Below are 24673 nucleotides of genomic sequence, written 5' to 3'. Positions count from 1 at the left end.
GTTTGATTAGTTTATCAATTAGATTTCCCCTTTCTATCTTAAATGTCATTATTTCCCTTTTCAATCTCTTCCTCTAATGTCATGTCCATCATGTTAGATCCCCGGTAAATACCGAGGCAAAGTAATTATTTAATGTTTCTATTATTTAATGTTTCTGCTATTTCGCGTCATTACCTGTGAGTTTATTGTGTGTGTCCCTTAGTGGCCCTATCCCTATTGTGATTTTTCATGTTAGTTAAGTGCCTGTGCTTCACTACAAAATGTAATTATCAAGGAATAGTGAAGTAATTAATGTTGATGAACAAGGTTCTGTCCCTGCTCTGTATTGAGTCAGCTGGTCTCTGCTGGGAAAGTGGCCAGGGGACGACAATTGGTCTTCAGGTTCCTGGCTTAAGGAAAGAAATGAATTAGTCTGTGTTGCTGCTTCAGATCATTATCCAGTGACTGTTGTGGAGAGTGTGAGAGAGGGAAAGTTGAGGCAATTCGAGAGGGGGCACAGATTTAAGGTGATTTGTAGAAGGATTAGAGGGAACATGAGGGGAAACTTTTTCACCCAGTGGGTGGTGGGTGTCTGGAATTCGCTGCCAGGAATGGTGGTGGAGGCAGAAACCTGCAATCCTTTTAAAAGGTACCTGGGCATGTACCTGAGGTGCTGTAACCGGCAAGGCTATGGACCAGGTGCTGGCAGGTGGGATTAGTTTTGCGGATAGTTTATTCGGCCGGCGCAGACACGATGGGCTGAATGGCCTCCTTCTGTGCTGTACTTTTTCTATGGTTCTATAGTTCTCGAGTATGGGCAGCTGAAGGCAATGGTTGGAAGAAGAGGGGGCCGGGGGATGCACGAGAAGCTGGAGAAACGGAAAGATCAATGGGATTGTAGCACAGGAAGGTTGGTGATGGGTGAGGCCATGAAGTGAATTAAACATAAAGACAAGGATTTTTAAAATGGAGGCGTTGCCAGATCAAGAGCTGATGTAGATCAGCGCGCACAGGGGTTGAGGGTGAATGGGACTTGGTGCGAGTTAGGATACAGGCAGCAGAGTTTTGGATGAGCTCAAGTGTATTGGGTGGGAAGCCAGCCAGAGGAGCAGTGGAATAGTGGAGTGTGGAGGTGACAGAGGCGTTGGGGAGGGTTTCAGCGTTAGATGAGCTGAGTCAGAGGCGGAGGCTGCACAATTGCTGACATGTCCCAGCATCACACCAGACCTATTGAAAGGCTCAGGGCAGCTGCAACTTAGACTGGGACTCATACAACACAGGGCAAGTTGACACCTGCTGTGCTGAAAATGCTGTGACGATCGCATGTTGGGTTCATTAACTCTAGCCGTCAATGCTTCAAAGCTTTGCATTTTATCTTAGCAGTTCAGCCTAAACACAAAGCTTTAGATCTGAAGTTTCCTTGGAAATAAGAAAACAAATACAACCCATCACAGCCATTTGAAACTTTGAATTCAGTTCAAATGAAATCTAGAAATAATAATAGAATCAAAAGCTGCTACCGGTAAAACTGACCAGGACACTGTCAGATTGTTGTAAAAACCCACCTGGTTCACTCATGTCCTTTAGGGAAGGAAATCTGCTGTCCTTACCTGGCCTGGCCTACATGTGACTCCAGACCCACGGCAATGTGATTGGCTCTTAACTGTCCTCTGAAATGACCTAGCAAGCCACTCAGTTGTATCAAACCATTAGAAGCAAGAAAGAATTGGAAACATTTTTTAAAAAATACATCTGTGACTGAAAATGTCAGGGTCAAAGTGCCATTCACAATGATGACTGAAGGGTCAAGTCATAGAGTCATCATGGGACATGAGGAGCCAACTTGGCCAATCGAGTCCATGCAGGACTTAATTTAAAAGCCCCTGAAGCTGAGTAAGTGCTGGAGTAAGAGGATCATGAGGTCACAAAAGATCTCTCAGGGGTGAGGTGGCTGTCAGAGGTAGCGGGTACAATCAGCAGCCAAACAAATCTACTCAACTGGTATAAGTGAACATGTAGCCAGATCTCAAGGACACAACATTCTGGTGTATGGATTGTAGAGCTGTAGCTCGAGAAAAGATTTAGAGAACAGCTATCCATTCACACTCTGGGACTGGGTACAGTGGGTGATCACACTGTCCTTTCACACTCTGGGACTGGGTGGTACAGTGGGTTATCACACTGTCCTTTCACACTCTGGGACTGGGTGGTACAGTGGGTTATCACACTGTCCATTCACACTCTGGGACTGGGTGGTACAGTGGGTTATCACACTGTCCTTTCACACTCTGGGACTGGGTGGTACAGTGTGTTATCACACTGTCCATTCACACTCTGGGACTGGGTGGCACAGTGGGTGATCACACTGTCCTTTCACACTCTGGGACTGGGTGGTACAGTGTGTTATCACACTGTCCATTCACACTCTGGGACTGGGTGGTACAGTGGGTTATCACACTGTCCATTCACACTCTGGGACTGGGTACAGTGGGTTATCACACTGTCCTTTCACACTCTGGGACTGGGTACAGTGGGTTATCACACTGTCCATTCACACTCTGGGACTGGGTACAGTGGGGTTATCACACTGTCCATTCACACTCTGGGACTGGGTACAGTGGGGTTATCACACTGTCCATTCACACTCTGGGACTGGGTGGTACAGTGGGTTATCACACTGTCCATTCACACTCTGGGACTGGGTGGTACAGTGGGTTATCACACTGTCCTTTCACACTCTGGGACTGGGTGGTACAGTGGGTTATCACACTGTCCTCTCGCACTCTGGGATGGGGTGGTACAGTGAATTTCACACTGTCCTTTGACACTCTGGAACTGGGTGGTACAGTGGGTTATCACACTGTCCGTTCACACTCTGGGACCGGGTGGTACAGTGGGTTATCACGCTGTCCTTTCACACTCTGGGACTGGGTGGTACAGTGAATTTCACACTGTCCTTTCACACTCTGGGATGGGGTGGTACAGTGGGTTATCACGCTGTCCTTTCACACTCTGGGACTGGGTGTTACAATGGGTGATCACACTGTCCTTTCACACTCTGGGACTGGGTGGTACAGTGGGTGATCACACTGTCCTTTCACACTCTGGGACTGGGTGTTACAATGGGTGATCACACTGTCCTTTCACACTCTGGGACTGGGTGATACAGTGGGTTATCACACTGTCCATTCACACTCTGGGACTGGGTACAGTGGGTTATCACACTGTCCATTCACACTCTGGGACTGGGTACAGTGGGTTATCACACTGTCCATTCACACTCTGGGACTGGGTACAGTGGGGTTATCACACTGTCCATTCACACTCTGGGACTGGGTGGTACAGTGGGTTATCACACTGTCCATTCACACTCTGGGACTGGGTGGTACAGTGGGTTATCACACTGTCCTTTCACACTCTGGGACTGGGTGGTACAGTGGGTTATCACACTGTCCTCTCGCACTCTGGGATGGGGTGGTACAGTGAATTTCACACTGTCCTTTGACACTCTGGAACTGGGTGGTACAGTGGGTTATCACACTGTCCGTTCACACTCTGGGACTGGGTGATACAGTGGGTTATCACGCTGTCCTTTCACACTCTGGGACTGGGTGGTACAGTGAATTTCACACTGTCCTTTCACACTCTGGGACTGGGTGGTACAGTGAATTTCACACTGTCCTTTCACACTCTGGGACGGGGTGGTACAGTGGGTTATCACGCTGTCCTTTCACACTCTGGGACTGGGTGGTACAGTGGGTGATCACACTGTCCTTTCACACCCTGGGACTGGGTGGTACAGTGGGTGATCACACTGTCCTTTCACACCCTGGGACTGGGTGGTACAGTGGGTGATCACACTGTCCTTTCACACTCTGGGACTGGGTGGTACAGTGGGTGATCACACTGTCCTTTCACACTCTGGGACTGGGTGGTACAGTGGGTGATCACACTGTCCTTTCACACTCTGGGACTGGGTGGTACAGTGGGTTATCACACTGTCCTTTCACACTCTGGGACTGGGTGGTACAGTGGGTGATCACACTGTCCTTTCACACTCTGGGACTGGGTGGTACAGTGGGTTATCACACTGTCCTTTCACACTCTGGGATGGGGTGGTACAGTGAATTTCACACTGTCCTTTCACACTCTGGGACTGGGTGGTACAGTGGGATGTTATTGGAATGTCACCTCTTTTGCTCAGTTAAATTTCTGCGTTTTTTTCAGATGTAATTGTTGGGGCGTTTGGAGTTGATCGAGCTGTGGTTTACAGGTAGGAACTTGAAATCGACCCGTTCAGCCGCAATGCTGTTGGTTTCTTCGATAGTTGTGACTGTATCATTTTGACGCCAATCATTCAGGCATGAATTATGGTACCGATTGGCACTCTGAGAACCCAGTCAGTGTGGTTTTGCAGTACTGGGAGATTTCGTGGACCTTACCCCCTGATCGACGGTGCAAATTCAGAGGTTTAATGCTCACCTCTGATAGTCACCTAAACACGTTTTCTGCCTATATTCCACAATCGCCATCTTGTACCACATTCAACTGGCCATTTGTCATATATGAAGCTAGCTGGTGAGCAGCATGTAATTGGGCTTTGGGGGGCATCACAGCTGAACCCAATCCTGTACTTAACTGGCATCTGCACAATGGAGAATGACCCAGTTGAAGCCAGTATGATTTTTTTCCAGGATTAATGGAAATGATTAAATGTCTTCTGATTCTGTGCTTTCAAATCTTCTTAACACTTGTTAATCCTGTAAGGTGGATATGTATCTCGCTGTCCTCGAGTGCTCCGCGTTCCCCAGTTTTCTCAAGGGCCCTGGATTCCCCGGTTTACCCGAGAGCTCCGAGTTCCCCGACGGCTCCAGGTTTCCCAATTTGCCCCAGGGCTCCGTGTTCCCCGGTTTCCCTGAGGGCTCCAGGTTTCCCAGTTTCCCCCAGGGCTCCGTGTTCCCCCATTTCCCGGAGGGCTCCGTGTTGCCCAGTTTCCCCGAGGGCTTCGGGTTTCCTCGAGGTCTCCGGATTCCCTGGTTTTCCCGAGATCCCGGGTTCACACACAGCAGACAGCTTTTCTGGAAAAGGCCTTCTTGAATTGGCAGCTGGATTGTGTCACAAGCTGGGCCATGTCCAAGCTGAGGCTGTCGTGATATAATTAGATCCGAGTCACTGGGAGCTCCACTATCTGTTAACTGGCGGTCACAGTAAAGTCAATCCCCCAGCTTCCTGCCCACAACCAGCAAAACCAAGTCACTTACAAGTAGGATTTCACTGACTTAATACTGAAATCTTCTGATCGAGCTGAGACTCGGTGCTGGCACAGACACTCGCTTGTTTTCCAGTACATCGGATAGTTGTGATATGCCTTCTATCATCTGGCCCCCTTGCTCAGTGTTCTGCTTATACCCTGACTATCTCTGGTCTCAATTTTAACTGCCCCATGTCTGGCGGAAACCAGAGGGCAGTTAAAATAGAGACCCAATCTTCTCCCTCCCCAATCTGCTTGGGGTTCTCTTTAAATTTGCCAATCAGGCTCCGCTGATGAATTGGGGCCTGGTTTGTGATTTCAGCCTGAGGCGTGAATGCGGGAGCAGTGAGTGTGTGCAAGGCTGAACCTGCCGGGAGCTGTGTGGGGAGGCAGAAGAGGTAAATTGAGTTTCTATTTGTTTTCATTGCCTTGTGGACCAGGAAGGACAGGAGCAGAAACACCAGGAAATCTTGGGCCAAGGCATCCAGAACCCCCTCCCCTCCCCTCACCAGACTGTCAGAGATTATTCCCGCCAGTCTCCAGTGATAACCTCTTGCTGCCCGGTTTCAAGCCAGGGTCGGGAGAGAGTTGGGGTCTGCTTGTGAGCTTTTTGCTCACCTCAGCCTCTCTCACACACTGATCCCACACTGAGTTAAATCATTGTCATCATCTATTCAGCCTTGGAGATGGCTGGAGGATGTTCCCCATCAATGTGAAGCTGTTTTTGCTGAACGTTCTGCTGACTCGTGTAAATTGACTGTTTAAGTACTGAATCCCTTTCCATTCCAACCCCGAATGTCACTTATCTCGTAGACTGTGGGTATACTGTTTGCTGACCTTTGTTCCCATAGCAACTGTTCAAGTAACTGACCCTTGGTCTCTTGGTCCTAGGGCCAGACCGATTGTCCGGGCACGTGCCACCTTGAAGGTGAACCCTCCAGTCTTCAACCCGGAGGAGAAAGGATGCACCATAAATGGCACTGACATCCAGGTCACATGGTACGTATGTTATTCCAGCCAATTTCTTTTTGTTTTTTATTCATTCATGGGATGTAAGCGTTGCTGGCTAGGCCAGCATTTATTGCCCATCCCTAATTGCCCTCGAGAAGGTGGTGGTGAGCTGCCTTCTTGAACCACTGCAGTCCATGTGGGGTAGGTACACACACAATGCTGTTAGGAAGGGAGTTCCAGGATTTTGACCCAGCGACAGTGAAGGAACGGCGATATAGTTCCAAGTCAGGATGGTGTGTGACTTGGAGGGGAACTTGCAGGTGGTGGTGTTCCCATGCATCTGCTGCCCTTGTCCTTCTAGCTGGTAGAGGTCGCGGGTTTGGAAGGTGCTGTCTAAGGAGCCCTGGCGCGTTGCTGCAGTGCATCTTGCAGATGGTACACACTGCTGCCACTGTGCGTCGGTGGTGGAGGGAGTGAATGTTTGTGGATGGGGTGCCTATCAAGTGGGCTGCTTTGTCCTGGATGGTGTCGAGTTTCTTGAGTGTTGTTGGAGCTGCACTCATCCAGGCAAGTGGAGAGTATTCCATCACACTCCTAACTTGTGCCTTGTAGATGGTGGACAGGCTTTGGGGAGTCAGGAGGTGAGTTACTCCCCTCAGGATTCCTAGCTTCTGACCTGCTCTTGTAGCCACGGTATTTATATGGCTACTCCAGTTCAGTTTCTGGTTAATGGTAACCTCCGGGATGTTGATAGTGGGGGATTCAGCAATGGTAATGCCATTGAATGTCAAGGGGAGATGGTTAGATTCTCTCTTGTTGGAGATGGTCATTGCCTGGCACTTGTGTGGCATCAACGCTACTTGCCACTTATCAGCCCAAGCCTGGATATTGTCCAGGTCTTGCTGCATTTCTACACGGACTGCTTCAGTATCTGAGGAGTCACGAATCGTTAGGATTGTCTCTCACTGGCCGTGCTGAATGGAGAATCCTCCATTGTGGCAAATCTACAAATTCAGCAGGATTTTGTAATGAGAGTCGTGTTCTATACCCCACTGTGTGAAAGCTTCTTCAAGCCATGCACTTGAAGTGTGAATATTCTCAAGCAGAATGTCTTTTATCAGCAGTAATGGATTTTGGGCAATTTCTGTGACCCCTCACCTCCTGATAGATCTCAAGCAAGCAGTCCCTGACAGGGCCATGTGGTTAAAAAAACAAATATTCAGTAAGGATGAATGAAGAAATGTACAGCGTATCTTCACCCGTCTTTTGGATGAAATGTTAACCCGAGGCCCCGTCTGTCCTCTCGGGTGGATGTGAAAGATCCCATGGCCACTATTTTGAAGAAGAGCAGGGAAGTTCTCCCCAGGGTCCTGGGGCCAATATATATCCCTCAACCAACATCACTAAAAACAGATTATGTGGTCATCATCACATTGCTCTTTGTGGGATCTTACTGTGCATAAATTGTCTGTTGCATTTCCTACATTACAACAGTGACTACACTTCAAAAGCACTTCATTGACTGTAAAACGTTTTGAGATGTCCAGTGGTCGTAAAAGGGCTCTATATAAATGCAAGCCTTTTTTTTAAACACTCTGCTCTTCAGTCATCTCATCCAAGGGACTGAGTGAGTCGACCGATCAACACACTGACCTTTGACCTCAGCCCAGACTCCATCCAGGTCCTTGGGTTCAAAAGATTCGGCATTGGGGCCAAATTGACAATCTGAGACCACAAGTAAAACCTGGTTTGTGAAATGGGAATGTCCGACTCGTGCATTTCAAGATACCTTAAGGACACAGCTTGTGGGGGAGGGGGACGCAGTATGGAGAAAATCGCACTTAATATGATGTCTAACCTGTCCAGCACTTAGCAGTTGCGAGATACAAAAATGGAGGGCAAAGCACTTTCTCAGCACTAGTCTTCCTCACCTTGAGTACAAAATTCCACCCCACCATGTAACATTCTCCCATAATCCCAGTTGGGTTCATCCAAACCTGTTCGGCCGGAATCTTCGGCCCCCCTTACAACCCCCTCACCCCACGAGACCCCTCCCACCCTGACCTACCTGTGGCCTGGGTCCAGCACTCCTCCTGGGCCTCGGGTGGGTGCTGCACCGGCAGCAGCCACCACCTCCGCGGTGGCACTGCTCATTTAAAGAGCTTCCGGCCTCTGATTGGTCAGCAATTCTCAGAGGGCAGAACCTCCGTCGCTGGGGGTCTTGATCCCGTGGGAGGCCTGCTGCTGTCCAGTTAAGTGCCTAATTGGCACTTGATTCAGTGGACCTCCCACAGAAGAGACGATGCGGGGTTCACAGCATCACTTTTGCCAGAGGTCGAGACCCCTGCTGTCCGGATAAAACCCCGACCATCGAAGTCGGTTCAAGGGACAGTTATGTTTCTGGTGAGAGAAGGGATTGAATCCGTGCTTTGTGTATGCTGCTGAGGTGTGCACTTTAACCCCATGTAAAGTGGGTTGTTGCGTACTGGAAGAGGGTGTGTCTGTTCTGGTGTGACCAGAATGGGAATATCTATCAGTTGGATTGTGGAATAGATACCTATAGGGTTTTAGTTCAACTGCAGAATGAATCAGGACCTGGTCACTCTGCAGTCCAGGCTGCATGGCCTAGGATGTTGACCACATTGTTCTGGCAGTGAATGGCCACCTAAACCTCCAATATGGCGGGCAGGTTGCACCCTCTCATTGCAAGGGGACAGGTATAGCATCGCCTGAATGCCTGCTTTTGGACACGCTCAAATCCGAAGGCCACAGAACTCTCCCGTGTGATTGATCTTCATTCTCACACCAGCTCAAAAAATCCAGTTGTTGCCTTTCTGTCTACTCGAAGTGGGAGTGAGCACTGGGCTGTGGGAGCTGGCAGCTTGACTCCCCTCATTTCAACAGCAAAACATCCCTGCCTAATGACTCTGTACTCTGCTCTGAAAGGCCGAAGCTTGCCAAAATGAATTGTCAGCACTTTCCCCAAAGGCAGAATCAAACACAACCGGGGTCAACACCAGTTCCAACCCTTACCCCCATGTACAACAACATCTCTTCCCTAACTGCCCCCCCCCCCCCACTTGCCCTCCACTGATTCTGCTTGGGGTACAGGTCAATGCCCCTTATACCTCACCAAGTTGGCTGTTCTTTGAGGGAGTCCAGATAATGAGTGTTGGCTGGCTGCTTAACTGAGGGAGGCATCACGACTGGGCCCAGTTCTGACCTCGCCTGATGTTGCCACAGACACTGGATAGTGGTTAGGAACAGGAACCCTTCCTTTTGTTTTATTTTTCCCGTCCTTCTGCTCTAACCCAGGGACACGTAACTGTTGCCCAGAGTGAGAGCAGGGCTCGGCCTTGTTCCTTGTGCTTAGTAGGGCACAGCTGCCCAGTCAGATTCTGCTCATGCCCCGTCTGAGTGAGCGATCAGTCTGAATCAAACTGCCGGGCCCAACACTAGGAGCTGTTGGTAGTACTTGACCTCCATAGACATGTTCACAGCGCTCCTGAGCTGTGTTTAGGGGCGTCTGTGTTCATCTGCTTTTGATGGTCTACTTGTCACTTGGAATGTGCTAGAATGCCACCCAGTCTTCTGCTTTAGGAGATTTAACCCTCTCCACACTAACCCAGCTCCAACTGTCACATGGGCAGATAAAATGGCTCTGGCTCCCCTGGTGACTAAGTGGGGTACTGCACCTCACTGAACACCAGGCCTAATCCTGGACTCTGTGCTGAGTGAGCAGATGTGTTTGGATGAAAGGGCATTGTGTCCATTTGACCTCATCCTTTCACACATTCAGCCCAACCATCTTCCTCTTAAAGCTTCAATGCCCAACTGAACAGGCAGGCAGGAGATCAGCTTGAAATTGTCTGAGGGTTGGCAGCTTGACGGGGAGATGGTGCAGTGGTAATGTCAATCAACTAGTAATCCAGAGTCCCAGGCTTGTGCCATGGGGACATGGGTTAGAGGAGGGGTATAATTGGACCAGGACAATGGTGGGAGGGGAATAATTGGACCGGGATTTTGGTGGGAGGGGAATAATTGGACCGGGACAGTGGTGAGAGGGTATAATTGGACCGGGACAATGGTGGGAGGGTAGAATTGGACCAGGACAATGGTGGGAGGGTATAATTGGACCAGGACAATGGTGGGAGGGTATAATTGGACCAGGACATAAGGGGGTACGCAAAATTTGACTTGAGGATCCTAGGCGATTGACACTGGGAAGTGTAAACATGGAGTGCAATGAATTCAGTTCAGGAACAGTGTGAGATTTTGGTTATTAAATCCGAGCGAGTGTGGACATGTGATTAAATGCAGAGCTCTGGGGCTGAGTGCAGCTCAGGGAGACAGTGGGAAACCTCCTGACAGCATTCTGTGACCCGAAGCCACGATAAACCTCCTGTGAAGCTGAGGTGGCAAGGATGGGCTGCAATTCGATGAGGTTTCAAGTTGTCTCGAGTGTTACCATTTCCTCCTCTTCCATCTTTTGGATGAGATGTTAACCTGAGGCCCTGTCTGCCCATCGGGTGGATGTAAAAGATCCCATGGCCAGTATTTTGAAGAAGAGCGGGAGAGTTCTCCCTGGTGTATTGGCCGAATGTTTATCCTCAATCAACATCATAAAAAGAGATGATCTGGTCATTATCACATTGTTGTTTGTGGGATCTTGCTGTGCACAAATTGGCAGCTGCGTTGCCTACATTACAACAGGGACTACACTTCAAAGAGAAAAAGTACTTCATTGGCTGTAAAGTGCTTTGAGACGTCTGGTGGTCCTGAAAGGGTGCTATATCAATGCAAGTGTTCCTTTTTTTCTCTTTCACAGCATCAATGTCAGCTTTTGTCTCAGTGCTTCTGGGAAACACGTACCGGACTGGATTGGTAAGTGTGACCGTTGTGTTGTTCGGGTGTACCTATGGTGTGATACAGTACACAGGGCAAAGCAATGCCAGTTTGAATCATGCTCGGATAGTTGGCAGTAAGGTGCCGCCTAAATGCAAGAATTATTCAAATTTCTATGACAGAATGAAAACTGATCAGCCCTGGCTCAGTGGGAGTCACTCACACCTCCGAGTCAGAAGGTTGTGGGTTCAAGTCCCACGGCAGGGACTTGCACAATATCTAGGCTCCTTGTGCAGTACTGAGGGAGTGCTGCACTGTCGGAGGGTCAGTACTGAGGGAGTGCTGCACTGTCGGAGGGTCAGTACTGAGGGAGTGCTGCACTGTCGGAGGGTCAGTACTGAGGGAATGCTGCACTGTCGGAGGGTCAGTACTGAGGGAGTGCCGCGCTGTCGGAGGGTCAGTACTGAGGGAGTGCCGCACTGTCGGAGGGTCAGTACTGAGGGAGTGCTGCACTGTCGGAGGGTCAGTACTGAGGGAGTGCCACACTGTCGGAGGGTCAGTACTGAGGGAGTGCCGCACTGTCGGAGGGTCAGTACTGAGGGAGTGCCGCACTGTCGGAGGGTCAGTACCGAGGGAGTGCCACACTGTCGGAGGGTCAGTACTGAGGGAGTGCCGCACTGTCGGAGGGTCGGTACTGAGGGAGTGCCGCACTGTCGGAGGGGTCAGTACTGAGGGAGTGCTGCACTGTCGGAGGGTCAGTAATGAAGGAGTGCCGCACTGTCGGAGGGTCAGTACTGAGGGAGCGCTGCACTGTCGTAGGTGCCATCTTTCACATGTCGTGTCAAACCAAGACCTTTCTGCTGTTCAGATTGGACATTAATGGTCCCATGGCACTATTTGGAAGCTCTCCTGGTGTCCAACCCATCATTCCTCAGCAGCACCTCCAAAACGAGATTAACTGGTCCCTCATCTTGGTGTCTATGTGACCCTCTGTGCGTCCCTCTGTGTGTGTAATTTGCCTGCACAATACTGACTCCACTTCACAGTACTGAGCTGAAGGTGCAGTCCTGGGGATGCTTGAGTGATGTGGTAAGGTGCTGGATTTAATGCAGGGCTTTCTCCCTCACCCTAAGAGCACAGCATGTTCGGGTTGCGTACAAAACAGGAGCAAGTGCAGGACTGAGTGCTGTCCGGGCAGGCTCGGGGCACTTGGAGCATTTCTTTCTGACAGTTTTGGTCTTTGCTGAACTCTTGCTCCATTTTCAGATGTGCTCAGTGTAAAGAACCCCGTGCCATCCAACAACTGGTCACTAACCTGTGTACAAGAAGATCAAATATACAGAGAAATGGTACACGACAAGGGGTATTTGTGCTGTATGACAGTGTGGGAAGTGTGTGTTGTTGTTTCAGTGTGTGCACTAGTGCATGAGTGTGAGTGAGAGGGTGACAAGCTCAGTATAAGAGGCCGGGGAACTTGCGTTTCGAGCAAGGATATATTTTGATCGAGAAATCACTGAGCTCTGAGATATTGTGGAAGGAAATCGCGCCACAAATATTCACTGGAGTCCCTGAGATCGGTGATGATTGATCGATTGGCAAAAATAAAAGCCACCACACGTGTACGAAATAAGCAGTTCTTTCAGCTCCTTCCTTTCACCCTCCATCCACCTCTCCCGCTCTCCCGCCCTCCCTCTCTTCAGCTCAGATCTGTGTTCTCTTTTTGAAGGTTTTAAAGTGGAGTTACAGTTGGACAAGCTGAAGCAGAAAGGAGCGATAAAGCGAGTGCTGTTCCTCGATTCTCGCCAGTCTGTCTTTCAGGACAGTATTGTCATTAACAATGGGCATGAAGAGAGATGCCAAGATCTGAAGGTCTATCTGCGTGTAAGTGATGGGGCTCCCTTCACGGTTACTGATCTGCGCCCTATTTATCATCTGGAGATTCTGGCCTGGCAGACGGATTGTTCAATGCTGTTAATGTCAATGAGTTAATCCTAAAACAGGCTCTTATAATTCCCAATTAGGAGAGTCTGTGATATATTAGACCCACTCATGGTTTGAAATTATTAACCTTTTATTTACCTTTAATACTTTTATTCAAAACTTAAGTTGAATGAGGGATAAAGAATTGTTTTTTGTGCTGTGCATTTGGGTTTGATACTTGCCGGCATCTCTCGCTGTAGAAGTTGAAGAAAATAATGAATTATGTTCAGCCCCCACACCCCTCAGATCTGAGCTGGAACACTGCCCCATAAAGGGGTAAATGAGATTCCTTGCAGATATTGTCCACTTTGTTGGGGAACATGCTCAGGTCCTGCTAATCTTGACATTCAGGTTTGACGCAGTCATTTCTCTCACAATATGGAAATTTTCTCTCGCTCTGCTTAACCAGTTCATGGCCACCTCTTGATTGCAACTTGACCTTTGCACTTTGATCTTGTGGAAATGGCCAATGAACTTTCCAGATCTCTCATTATTTAACATAAAGTTGACACTGAGGCTGAATTTGAAACTCTTACTGTTGAGATTTAGAAGATGGTGTTTCTTGGCAGGAAGAACATGAATTCCGAGATAAGCTGTCATTGATCCACATCGCAATGAACTTCAGTCTGGATCCAAGGGCCCCAGTTGACAATCACGGCCTGCAGCCAATCCTCAGCTATTCAACACGTGACTATCTAGCACAAGAGGTAGGTGCTTTTTTTTTTTTACAGTGAGGCTAGACCGTCTCGTTACCGTCTGAAAACGATGACTGAAGGAACAAGTGCCGAGAGCTCGTTGCGAAGTGGTGCTGTGGTGTTTATGTTCCCAAAACAGGCTGTTCCAGTGAACAAATTCAAACGTGATGATGCGGAAGTTGAGTTAGTCACTGGGTTCCCGATCACTGTGTTCCCTGGTGTCGTGCAGGAAGCAGGGAAGCAGCAGTTGTGTTTGGGCTGGGAGCTGGTCTGAGCCAGACATCCCCTGATTGTCCCAATGCCAATCTTGTGTCTGTGCCAACTTTCATGCTTTTCCAGTACGTCCAGCTTCACCATTTTAAAAAGGACAAGCATCAAAGTTAGGAAGATCTTGGCTTAACTACATTGGAAAAGAGTGGTAATTGCCCTGTTATTTCTGAAAACCCACCTCATCATTCATTTGGTTGGCCTGTCTGTCTCTGTGTTCTCATACAATTACAACATTCATTCAGTATTCGCCTGGTCTCCATATTGTTCTCGAGCTGTGAGAATACAAGTGGCTTCTGCCTTCCACCATCTGCCTTGCAGAGGGAATAAGATCTACGCCCAGGCCTCTGCCCATCTGCTACTGAGGCCAGCCACCAGGAGCTGAGCAGAACAGACGAATGTGACTCAGTCTCATTGTTTTATTCTTTCCTGTATCTCTGCATCGACCTACATTGGCTCCCCATCCGGCAACACCACGATTTTTAAAGTTCTCCTCCTCGTTTTCAAATCCCTCCATGGCCTCGCCCCCTCCCTATCTCTGTAATCTCCTCCAGCCCTACAACCCTCCGAGATATCTGCACTCCTCTAATTCTGGCCTCTTTTGCATCCCCGATTTTAATCACTCCACCATTGGTGGCCATGCCTTCAGTTGCCTGGAATACCCTCCCTACACCTCTCCGCCTCGCTTTCCTCCTTTAAGACACTCCTTAAAACTGACTACTTTGACCAAGCTTTTGGCCATCTGCCCTAATATCTCCTTATGTGGCTCGGTGTCAAATTTTGTTTGATAATGCTCCTGTGAAGCACCTTGGGATGTTTTACTATGTGAAAGAAGCAAAAGTGACATGAGGAAAAACTTTTTCACGCAGCGAGTGGTTAAGGTCTGGAATGCACTGCCTGGAAACGTGGTGGAGGCAGGTTCAATTGAAGCATTCAAAAGGGAATTAGAGAGTTATATGAAAAGGAAGAATGTGCAGGGTTATGGGGAGGAGGCAGGGGAATGGAACTGAGGGAATTGCTCTTTCAGAGAGCCAGTGCGGACACGATGGGCCGAATGGCCTCCTTCTGCGCTGTAACAATTCTGTGAAAAGTACTATTTAAATACAAATTGTTGTTGTAGGTGCCTCGCCCCACTTTTGTCCTCCCCTCAAATGTTTTTGTATATTGATGGTAACTCCTTGGCGAGTGGGGTGGGGAGGGGTCCTGTACCTTGTTCTTGCTGGTCCTGTGAAGTTCAGCCACCCATGTTGGTGCTCTCCTAGGCTGAGGAGAGTTGTGGTGATGGAGCTGTGCTGCACAGTCCCTGCACTGCAATTGACTTGTTTCTATTGTCTGGTGGCCTGTTCATACTATGAGACACAGTGAGGTTTGTATTGTAGTACAGGGATCAGTCCATGTTCTTCAATGGGTCTTGGGGCTGGGGGGGGGAATGATGCCCACATTCCCTGATGGTTGGGATTTGAAGAGACTGATGGATATTGTGCTCTGTCGCTTACCTGTTGGAGTAACTGAACTTTTGGGATCTCAAACTGGAGAGGACACGGCCCTCAGTCTTGACCTGATATCCTTGTCTATAGGTGCTTTCTAATCTCCTCCTCGCACTCCCCCTCACCCCCTGCCCCCGCCCACCACCTCATCTCATCTCAGAGTACGAGAGCAAGCTTGCGGGAAACATAAAAACTGACTGTAAAAGTTTCGATAGGTATGTGAAGAGAAAAAGATTGGTGAAGACAAATGTAGGTCCCTTACAGTCAGAAACAGGGGAATTTATTATGGGGAATAAAGAAATGGCTGACCAACTAAATGCATACTTTGGTTCTGTCTTCACAAAGGAGGACACAAATATCATAACAGAAATGTTGGGGAACACAGGGCTTAGTGAGAGAGAGGAACTGAAAGAAATCAGTATTAGTAGAGAAATGGTGTTGGGGAAATTGATGGGATTGAACGCCGATAATTCCCCAGGGCCTGATGGTATGCATCCCAGAGTACTTAAGGAAGTGGCCCTAGAAATAGTGGATGCATTGGTGGTCATCTTCCAAGATTCTATAGACTCTGGAACAGTTCCTACAGATTGGAGGGTAGCTAATGTAACCCTGGAAAATTCCAGAGGCCATTATCAAAGATTTTATAGCAGAGCACTTGGAGAACAGTGGCAGAATCGGGCACAGTCAGCATGGATTTACGAAAGGGAAATCATGCTTGACAAATCTACTAGAATTCTTCGAGGATGTTACTAGTAGAGTTGATGAGGGGGAGCCAGTGGATGTGGTTTATCTGGACTTTCAGAAGGCTTTCGACAAAGTCCCACATAAGAGATTAGTGTGTAAAATCAAAGCGCATGGGATTGGGGGTAGTGTATTGCGATGGATAGAAAATTGGTTGGCAGACAGGAAACAAAGAGTAGGGATAAATGGGTCTTTTTCCGAATGGCAGGCAGTGACTCGTGGGGTACCGCAGGGATCGGTGCTAGGACCCCAGCTAGTCACAATATATATTAATGATTTAGATGAGGGAACTAAATGTATTATCTCCAAATTTGCAGATGACACAAAACTGGGTGGGAGGGTGAGTTGTGAGGAGGATGCAGAGAGGCTTCAGGGTGATTTGGACAAGTTGAGTGAGTGGGCTAATGCATGGCAGATGCAGTATAATGTGGATAAATGTGAGGTTATCAACTTTGGTAGTAAAAACAGGAAGGCAGATTATTATCTGAACGGCTATAAACTGAGAGAGGGGAATATGCAGCGAGACCTGGGTGTTCTCGTACACCAGTCGCTGAAGGTAAGCATGCAGGTGCAACAGGTGGTAAAAAAGGCAAATGGTATGTTGGCCTTCATAGCGAGAGGATTCGAGTACAGGAGCAGGGATGTCTTGCTGCAATTATACGTGTATATTCCAGGCCACACCTGGAATATTGTGTGCAGTTTTGGTCTCCTTATCTGAGGAAGGATGTTCTTGCTATAGAGGGAGTGCAGCGAAGGTTTACCAGACTGATTCCTGGGATGGCGGGACTGACGTATGAGGAGAGATTGAGTCGGTTAGGATTATATTCGCTGGAGTTCAGAAGAGTGAGGGAGGGTTTCATAGAAACCTATAAAATTATAACAGGACTTGACAGGGTAGATGCAGGAAGGATGTTCCCGATGGTGGGGGAGTCCAGAACCAGGGGTCATAGTCTAAGGATACGGGGTAAACCTTTCAGGACTGAGATGAGGAGAAATTTCTTCACCCAGAGAGTGGTGAGCCTGTGGAATTCGCTACCACAGAAAGCAGTTGAGGCCAAAACATTGTATGTTTTCAAGAAGGAGTTAGATATAGCTCTTGGGTCTAAAGGGATCAAAGGGTATGGGGCGAAAGCGGGAACAGGTTACTGAGTTGGATGATCAGCCATTATCATAATGAATGGCGAAGCAGGCTCGAAGGGCCGAATGGTCTCCTCCTGCTCCTATTTTCTATGTTTCACCATGACATGGCACTGCTTTGAACTGCTGTGCAGACTGCAAGCAATAGAAAGCATTTGAAAGTTGATGGTGGAGTTAGTTCATGTGGATGGTGATGCAATGTGGGGTTTACATTGTTAATGGGCTCTGCCGTCGTGAGGATCCTTTTGCTTTTGCTGAAACCTGACCCAAACTGGGCAGGGTTTTGGTTCACGTGCTTTCCGATTCAACGCAGCAAATGATTTCTCTTTCTTGTTAACTTTAACCAGGCCCAGATACAGCTAGACTGTGGTGACGATAACATCTGTGTTCCAGACCTGCAGCTCTCTGTGCATGGGTAAGCACTGCTCTCAACGTGAAGCAACTTTTACAAGGGGAATAAATTTGGTACAGGAGTGACATGTATACAATTCAATAGGAATGAAAACTTGGCACCCCCAGTGCCTGTAGAAAGCTTTCATGGCCACCAGTGAATTGGTGACCCCTCAGTCTGCACCATGCCATGCTAGACCACAGTGTACCAACCTGGCATGGCAGGCACCCATATGGCACTCTCCCAGTGGGACTTTCACACTGCATTTCTCTCTCTCCCTCTTTTTCACTCTTGCTCTTTCTTTCTCTCTATCTTGCTCTCTTTCTCACTCTCTCGAGCTCCCTCTCACTTTCTTTCTCTCTCTCCCTCTTTCGCTCTCTCCCTCTTTCGCTAGCTGTCTTTCTCACATACGCTCTCTTTCTCTCCCCGTCCCCCGACTGCCTTGTTTCCTTGAGCTTTTTCGGCTGCATGACCCGATGTCTGTCACCATTATCAACCTACAAGGCTGTCCTTGAGTTCTGGGCTCTTCTACCGATGAACTGCACACAAGAATGAGTGGCTTTATTGGGACTGAATAAAATCAAGCGGTTCTATCTCAGTCCCCTAAGGGTCGCTCACTCACTGTCAGAAAGTCTTGGTTTCAAGCCTCACTCCAAGACTTGAGATCAGCTGAACCTAAGTGCAGTACTGAGGGAATGCTGCATTGTTGGAGGTGCCATCCTTTGGATGATGCATCAACCTGCTGGATGTTCAGATGGACGTTAAAGATTCCACCACGCTATTCGAAGCGGAACAGAGGAATTCTCCTGGTGTCCTGGCCAACATTCTTCCCTCAACCAACAACACCAAAAACAGACTTACTGCTCATATAGAGAGCCAGTGCAGACACAATGGGCTGAATGGCCTCCTGTGCTGTATCAATTCTGAAATCTCGTTACTGTTTGTGGAATCGTTCTGTGCACAAATTGGCTGCTGTCTTTGCCTACATTACAATAGTAATTTCAGTTCAGAAGTATTTTGTTGGCTGTGAGGTCCTCTGTCGTGTCACAAACTCTGAATATATGGACTAGACCCTGTGCAGTATCATTGTACTATAAAGCTGTGGAACCCTTGCAGGGATCGTAAAACTGTGTACCTTGGTGATGAAAATCCACTGATGCTGACTTTCGATGCAAGGAATCAGGGGGAAGGAGGTGCATATGAAGCAGAGCTGTATGTATTTGTGCCACCTGAAGCTGAATACAGTGGAATTATGCGAAATGAGGTAGGTTCCGGAATGAATTTACTGCACAATGTCATTTATTTTCTGTACTTCCAATCTAATCTCTATTCCATTCTGAAAGGAATAGAAAAGAGTAACTGGTCCATTGAACCAGTCTAACCCTGTGTTGTACCTGTCCTGGGAGTGTTTGATGGGACAGTGTAGAGGGAGCTTTACTCTGTATCTAACCCCATGTTGTACCTGTCTTGGGAGTGTTTGATGGGGACAGTGTAGAGGGAACTTTACTCTTTAGTTTAGTTTAGAGATACAGCACTGAAACAGGCCCTTCGGCCCACCGAGTCTGTGCCGACCATCAACCACCCATTTATACTAATCCTACACTAATCCTACACTAATCCCATATTCCTACCACATCCCCACCTGTCCCTATATATTTCCCTACCACCTACCTATACTGGGGGCAATTTATAATGGCCAATTAACCTATCAACCTGCAAGTCTTTGGCATGTGGGAGGAAACCGGAGCACCCGGAGAAAACCCACGCAGACACAGGGAGAACTTGCAAACTCCACACAGGCAGTACCCAGAATTGAACCCGGGTCGCTGGAGCTGTGAGGCTGCGGTGCTAACCACTGCGCCACTGTGTAGAGGGAGCTTTACTCTGTATCTAACCCCCGTGCTCTACCTGTCCTGGGAGTGATTGATGTGGACAGTCTAGAAGGGCGTTTTACTCTGTATCTAAACCCGTTTTGTTTTTCTTTTTTTTCTGGGAGTGTTTGTTGGGGACACTGTATCTAACCCCTTGCTTTACCTGCCCTGGGAGTGTTTGGGGTTTATCTGGACTCTGGGTCTGAATGTTGAACTGCACCATGTAGTGGTGTGCTGGATCTGGTGCTGAGATGATAGCTGACAGCATCACAGATGGACCCTTGTCTAACCTTGTCGCTGTCTGATTGCAGAGCCTGGCCATGCTTAGCTGTACCTATGAGAACCAAACTGTGGTCTGTGACCTGGGCAACCCAATGAAGTCTGGAACAAATGTAAGTGTGGTGGCTGGGTGCTGGGGAGAGAGCTTTTGGATTTGTGTTGTAACCTGGAGTGTGTGGGTGGGTGAGAGGAGGGGCGATTGCTGTCGTACAGAGAAATGGAGCCTCACAGTGGAGAGGGAAAGTATGTGGTGGTGGAGGGGGAAGAAGGCAGTGAGGTGGCTCTCTGCACAACTCTGAAATATCCACTGGTAATGTTGGTGCTGGGGCGATCGGTGTAGAGTTTGGGGGCTTACTGACCTCAGAAACCCTATTTTCAGCTCTTGGTAATTCTGCAGTTTGTGTTGCTCCGGAAGTGACCCAGGCTGGTTGATCAGAGCTATTCCTGCACTGTTGGATGTTGAGCATTGCTTACCTGATCTCCATTGTGTAACGGGGGTGGGCAGAGCTAAGAAGACTGAGGGACCTCCCTTCCTTGTCCAACCCCTCTCCCCCTCACTCTTTCTGCCTCTCTCTCTCCTCTGTTTCTGTGAGCTGACAAAGTTGATGAGGCAGTCCGTGTGCTACCGTTTTCCCCCCTTCTTTATTTCTCACAGCTGTTTGTGCACACATCAGATCAGTCTTGTGCTAATACTGATCATCAACTCAATTGGCTTCCTGTTTTGAGTGTGTGTGGTCACTGAGCGAATAGATACTGTTACAAATAATAAATAATGATGCAGGGTCCGCTTCGATTGCCGGACTGGTTAACACAGAGGCCTGGACTAATAATCCAGTGAACTCGAGTTCAGATCCCACTGTGGCACTTTGAGAATTTAAGTACCATTTTTTAAAAAAACTGGAAGTGAAAAGCTGCTATCAGTAAAAGTGACTATGAAACTGTCGGATTCTCGTAAAAACTCAACGGATTCACTAATGTCCCTTTAGGAAGGGAAACCTGCTGTCCTTATCCTGGTCTGGCCCTATATGTGACTCCAGTCCCACATGAACAGGGTTGACTGTTAAATGCTCTCGAAGCAGCCGAGCAGATCACTGGGTTATATCAAACCACTACCAACAATTCCAGAAGGCCCACCGCCAACTTCTCAGGGCAACTAGAGATGGGCAGTAAATACCATCCTTGCCAACAACGCCCATATCCAGAGAAAGAATAATTTTTAAATAATCAGGGCAACAAGACCTCAGTGAAATGCAGACACGGTGGCCCTGGTATTTACTGGGGCAGGATTTCCAAACGGGGTGTGGGGGAGGGGAGGGCAGCTTACCCTGAAAGCTGCAGAGTTTCGGCGCCACAGTGAACATGCATAATCTTTAAACAAGTTTGTGTGGTAGTGGTTGTGAGGGAGTGTTGTGGGTACAGGGTGGCTTGTCGGGCCGTTGGGTGATCGAAGGGAGTCAGAGACAGGTTAGGGATCGGGGAGGATCGGTGATCGCCTTGGGGGGGGGGGGGATCTGTTTCTGAGGAGGGGGTGTCTGATTGCAGAGGGGAAGCAGGATTGTTTGATGGGCGGGGTGCGGAGCCGCTCGTCCTTCTCCCAGTCCACAAGCAGTGCTAGAAAGGCACTTCCCCCTTCCACACAGCAGCTCGTGCCTCCTTTTATCTGTTGGGTTTTCTGAGACCCAGGGAATTCGGACGGCCAGGATTAGACCTGTGGCACTCAACCTCATTAAAATATTTAAATGAGCAACCTGCCTCATGAGAGTGGATTGGCCCACCTCTCCTGCCGAACCCCGCTCCATTAAAACCAGACTTGGACAGGTTCGAGGCAGGTTGGGTTTGGGTTTGAGATTTTTTACCGTTTTGACATCCCACCTGGCCCAAACCCTCCCGTTTTTGGAGGTTAAAATTCCCATCCGTTTTTCTTCTTTATGGGAAACTTGACGGTGTGCGCTCGATTGTTCCAAATTGGTTGGTTGGGAATGGTAAGGTTGTTTACCCACAGTGACAAATACCCAAAGCGTTGGGCACCTCCTGACCGTGTGTGCCCACCTTCAATCTTCCAACTGGCTTCCTGTGCTCCAGGTGGAGATGAGGTGATACCGTGACCGATTGAAAGATCTAACGTGCTCTGTCCCTAACAGCTCTCAGGTGGCCTCCGATTCAAAGTCCATCAGCTGCACGACGACAAGAAATCCATCGAGTTTGAGCTGCAGATTCGCAGGTATGTCCATGTGCCGGAGACAGCCCTACCAACCTGCTGGAGAAATCATTCAAAAAAAGAAATCCAGCAAAAAGCCCGGAATGAATTCTTTTTTTTTTGTGCCTATTTACGAGGCCCTCTCAGCCCCATCTGTCATGTCGCTCCAATCAGCACAGCTCGCAGGGTCAGAGAAGCTCGCAATCCTTTGCAGCGCATCACAGTGCAGTCCCTGGGGAAGGTAACCGCTGGTGTGAGCCTTCCACCAAGCTTTAGCTACCGTCTGAGGAGATGAAAGATGTTGCATTCACGATGACCCTCAAAACGACAGTGTCTTGTGAACGGTTAGCTGCGACCTAAACAGTTTTTAACCGGTTAACTCCTGATTTGCGATGGGAGGGGTTAGTGTTTCAGCACGCAGCAGTCAGGCCTGGCTTCAGCCAGCTAGTACTCCGTGCGATGAGAGGCTAGTTTTGGTCGTGCTTGTGTAGAGTTGTCAGCTGAGATGTGAAATGGTGCTCACCCACCCCAAAGCACTGGGATCTGTTTATACCCATGGCTGAAAATACACGGAGTACCAGCTTCTGATAACTTGTCAAACAGTGAAATGTAGGCTCTAATGAGTGCCTCATGTCTGTGAGCCACGAATCTCAACCCTCTTGACCAGCTCCTGATCTTTATCCAATCACCAATGGAATATGTACACGCTCTGACAAGCTTGGTTTTAATGGCCCCAGCAGTCTAGGCGCTCACAAGAATGACCATAAAAATGGCCAGATTGTCATAAAACTCCAACTGCTTCACCAGTGTCCTTTCAGGGAAGGGAAGATGACAGCCTTGCCTGGTCCAAACCTACATCTGGTTGCCTCTTAATGAAGTGGCACAGCAAGTTGGTCAGTTATACAAACAATTGCCACAAAGAACAATGCAGTGGTTGAAGTGAAAGGTCCACTCCTCCACCAGCCTCATCAGCATTGCCTAAATCCTGAGACAAAAAAACCAGGGCCTCTCTGAGGTCTGTCGCAGGCCCAGGGAGTTGGCTGCCTCCGTGTTCTCTCATGTTTGTTTTTCTTTTCCCTTTGCAGTAAGAACCTAAATAATTCGAGAAGTGAGATTGTCCCTTACAGACTGGATGTCGAGGTCACAGCACAAGTCAGCATTCAAGGGTGAGAATCGCTCTTTACCTCACTTCCTTCACAAACTGGAACTCCTCAACACTTCAGCTTTGGACTAGGCCTGTCAAGGCGGGGGAGGTGTGGGGGGAGGGGTAGCGCATGCGAAGGATGTAAGACCTCTGACATCCAGGTGATGTCCGCCTGGGCTGTGGTTCTGAGTGCAAGGAGTTGGCCTGAGGCAGGGGCAGTGGGGAGGCAGGGAGATCTCCTCAGCATCACCCTCCAGCTCAGTGAAACAGCTTGCGAACCCCGAGACATGCCTGGGGCCCTTGGGATCAGAAGAAGAGGAAGGAAAATTGGGAAGCAGTCAAACTCTGGTTACATCATGCTATTGTAGTAATTATCTCATGGAATTGAGAGGGTGAATGTCAAAGGTGCAATAACGGTTGAAACAAAAGGATTTGGAGAGGAGGGGGGTGAATTTTCATTTCCACTCTGTGATGATGAAGGGGCAACTCTTGACCAACAGCAAACTCTGATTTTGTCCATTGATATATACAGGAAGTGAGAGGAATGCTGTCTTCAGACCAAGTACTCGCTGCCTTCTCCCCCTCGCGCTGCCCATTCGAACTCGAAAGGTTTAATTTCTGCTTTTCTCTCTTTTTTTTTTTTTGACCAGCGTCTCAATTCAGGACAAGATTCTCTTCCCCATCCCAAACTGGAAGCCCAAGAAAAGGCCAGTCAATGAAGAGGATATTGGGCCTCCTGTTAAACATGTGTTTGTGGTTTGTATCATCAGTCATGCTGCTCAATTTGGCAATCTCTCTGCACACTGGGGTGGGAAATAGGAATGTGAACCGTGCAACAGAGGGTCACGTGTATCTAACCCCCTTTTATTTTTTATGGGGACAGTGGAGAGGGAGCTTTACTCTGTATGTAACCCCGTGCTGTACCTGTCCTGGGAGTGTTTGAAGAGGACAATGTAGAGGGAGCTTTACTCTGTATCTAACCCTATTTTTTTTTTCTTCTTTGATGGGGGACAGTGTAGAGGGAGCTTTACTCTGTATCTAACCCCGTTTTTTTTTTAGGAAATTGTAATGGCAGCTTTACTCTGTATCTAACCTCTGCTGTACCTGCCCTGGCAGTGTTTGAAGGGGACAGTGTAAAGGCAGCTTTACTCTGTATCTAACCCCCGTGCTGTACCTGTCCTGTGAGTGTTTGATGGGGACAGTGTACAAAGAACAGTACAGCACAGGAACAGGCCATTCGGCCCTCCAAGCCTGCGCCGATCTTGATACCTGCCTAAACTAACACCTTCTTCACTTCCGGAGCCCATATCCCTCTATTCCCATCCTATTCATGTATTTGTCAAGGTGCCTCTTAAATGTCGCTATCGTATCTGCTTCCACCACCTCCCCTGGCAGCAAGTTCCAGGCACTCACCACCCTCTGTGTAAAGAACTTACCTCGCACATCCCCTCTAAACTT

General features: G+C 48.5%; 1 protein-coding gene across 2 annotated transcripts in view; it reads left to right on the top strand.

The window, feature by feature from the left end:
- The window catches only part of LOC137358727 (integrin alpha-5-like), a 231295-nt gene that overhangs the window by 184231 nt on the left and 22391 nt on the right, over window positions 1-24673 (top strand). For both annotated transcript variants that reach the window (XM_068024987.1, XM_068024985.1), the window contains exons 14-24: window positions 4207-4252; window positions 6122-6229; window positions 11010-11065; window positions 12753-12907; window positions 13576-13713; window positions 17681-17748; window positions 18841-18988; window positions 19907-19987; window positions 22016-22095; window positions 23157-23237; window positions 23866-23971. In XM_068024987.1, coding sequence (XP_067881088.1) covers window positions 4207-4252; window positions 6122-6229; window positions 11010-11065; window positions 12753-12907; window positions 13576-13713; window positions 17681-17748; window positions 18841-18988; window positions 19907-19987; window positions 22016-22095; window positions 23157-23237; window positions 23866-23971 — 1067 coding nt within the window. The remainder of the gene's footprint in view (window positions 1-4206; window positions 4253-6121; window positions 6230-11009; window positions 11066-12752; window positions 12908-13575; window positions 13714-17680; window positions 17749-18840; window positions 18989-19906; window positions 19988-22015; window positions 22096-23156; window positions 23238-23865; window positions 23972-24673) is intronic.

Source organism: Heterodontus francisci, chromosome X, assembly GCF_036365525.1.
Source record: "Heterodontus francisci isolate sHetFra1 chromosome X, sHetFra1.hap1, whole genome shotgun sequence".
Lineage (NCBI taxonomy): Eukaryota > Metazoa > Chordata > Chondrichthyes > Heterodontiformes > Heterodontidae > Heterodontus > Heterodontus francisci.
Note: the sequence above shows the minus strand (reverse complement) of the source record. Positions and strands in the feature narration are given on the sequence as shown.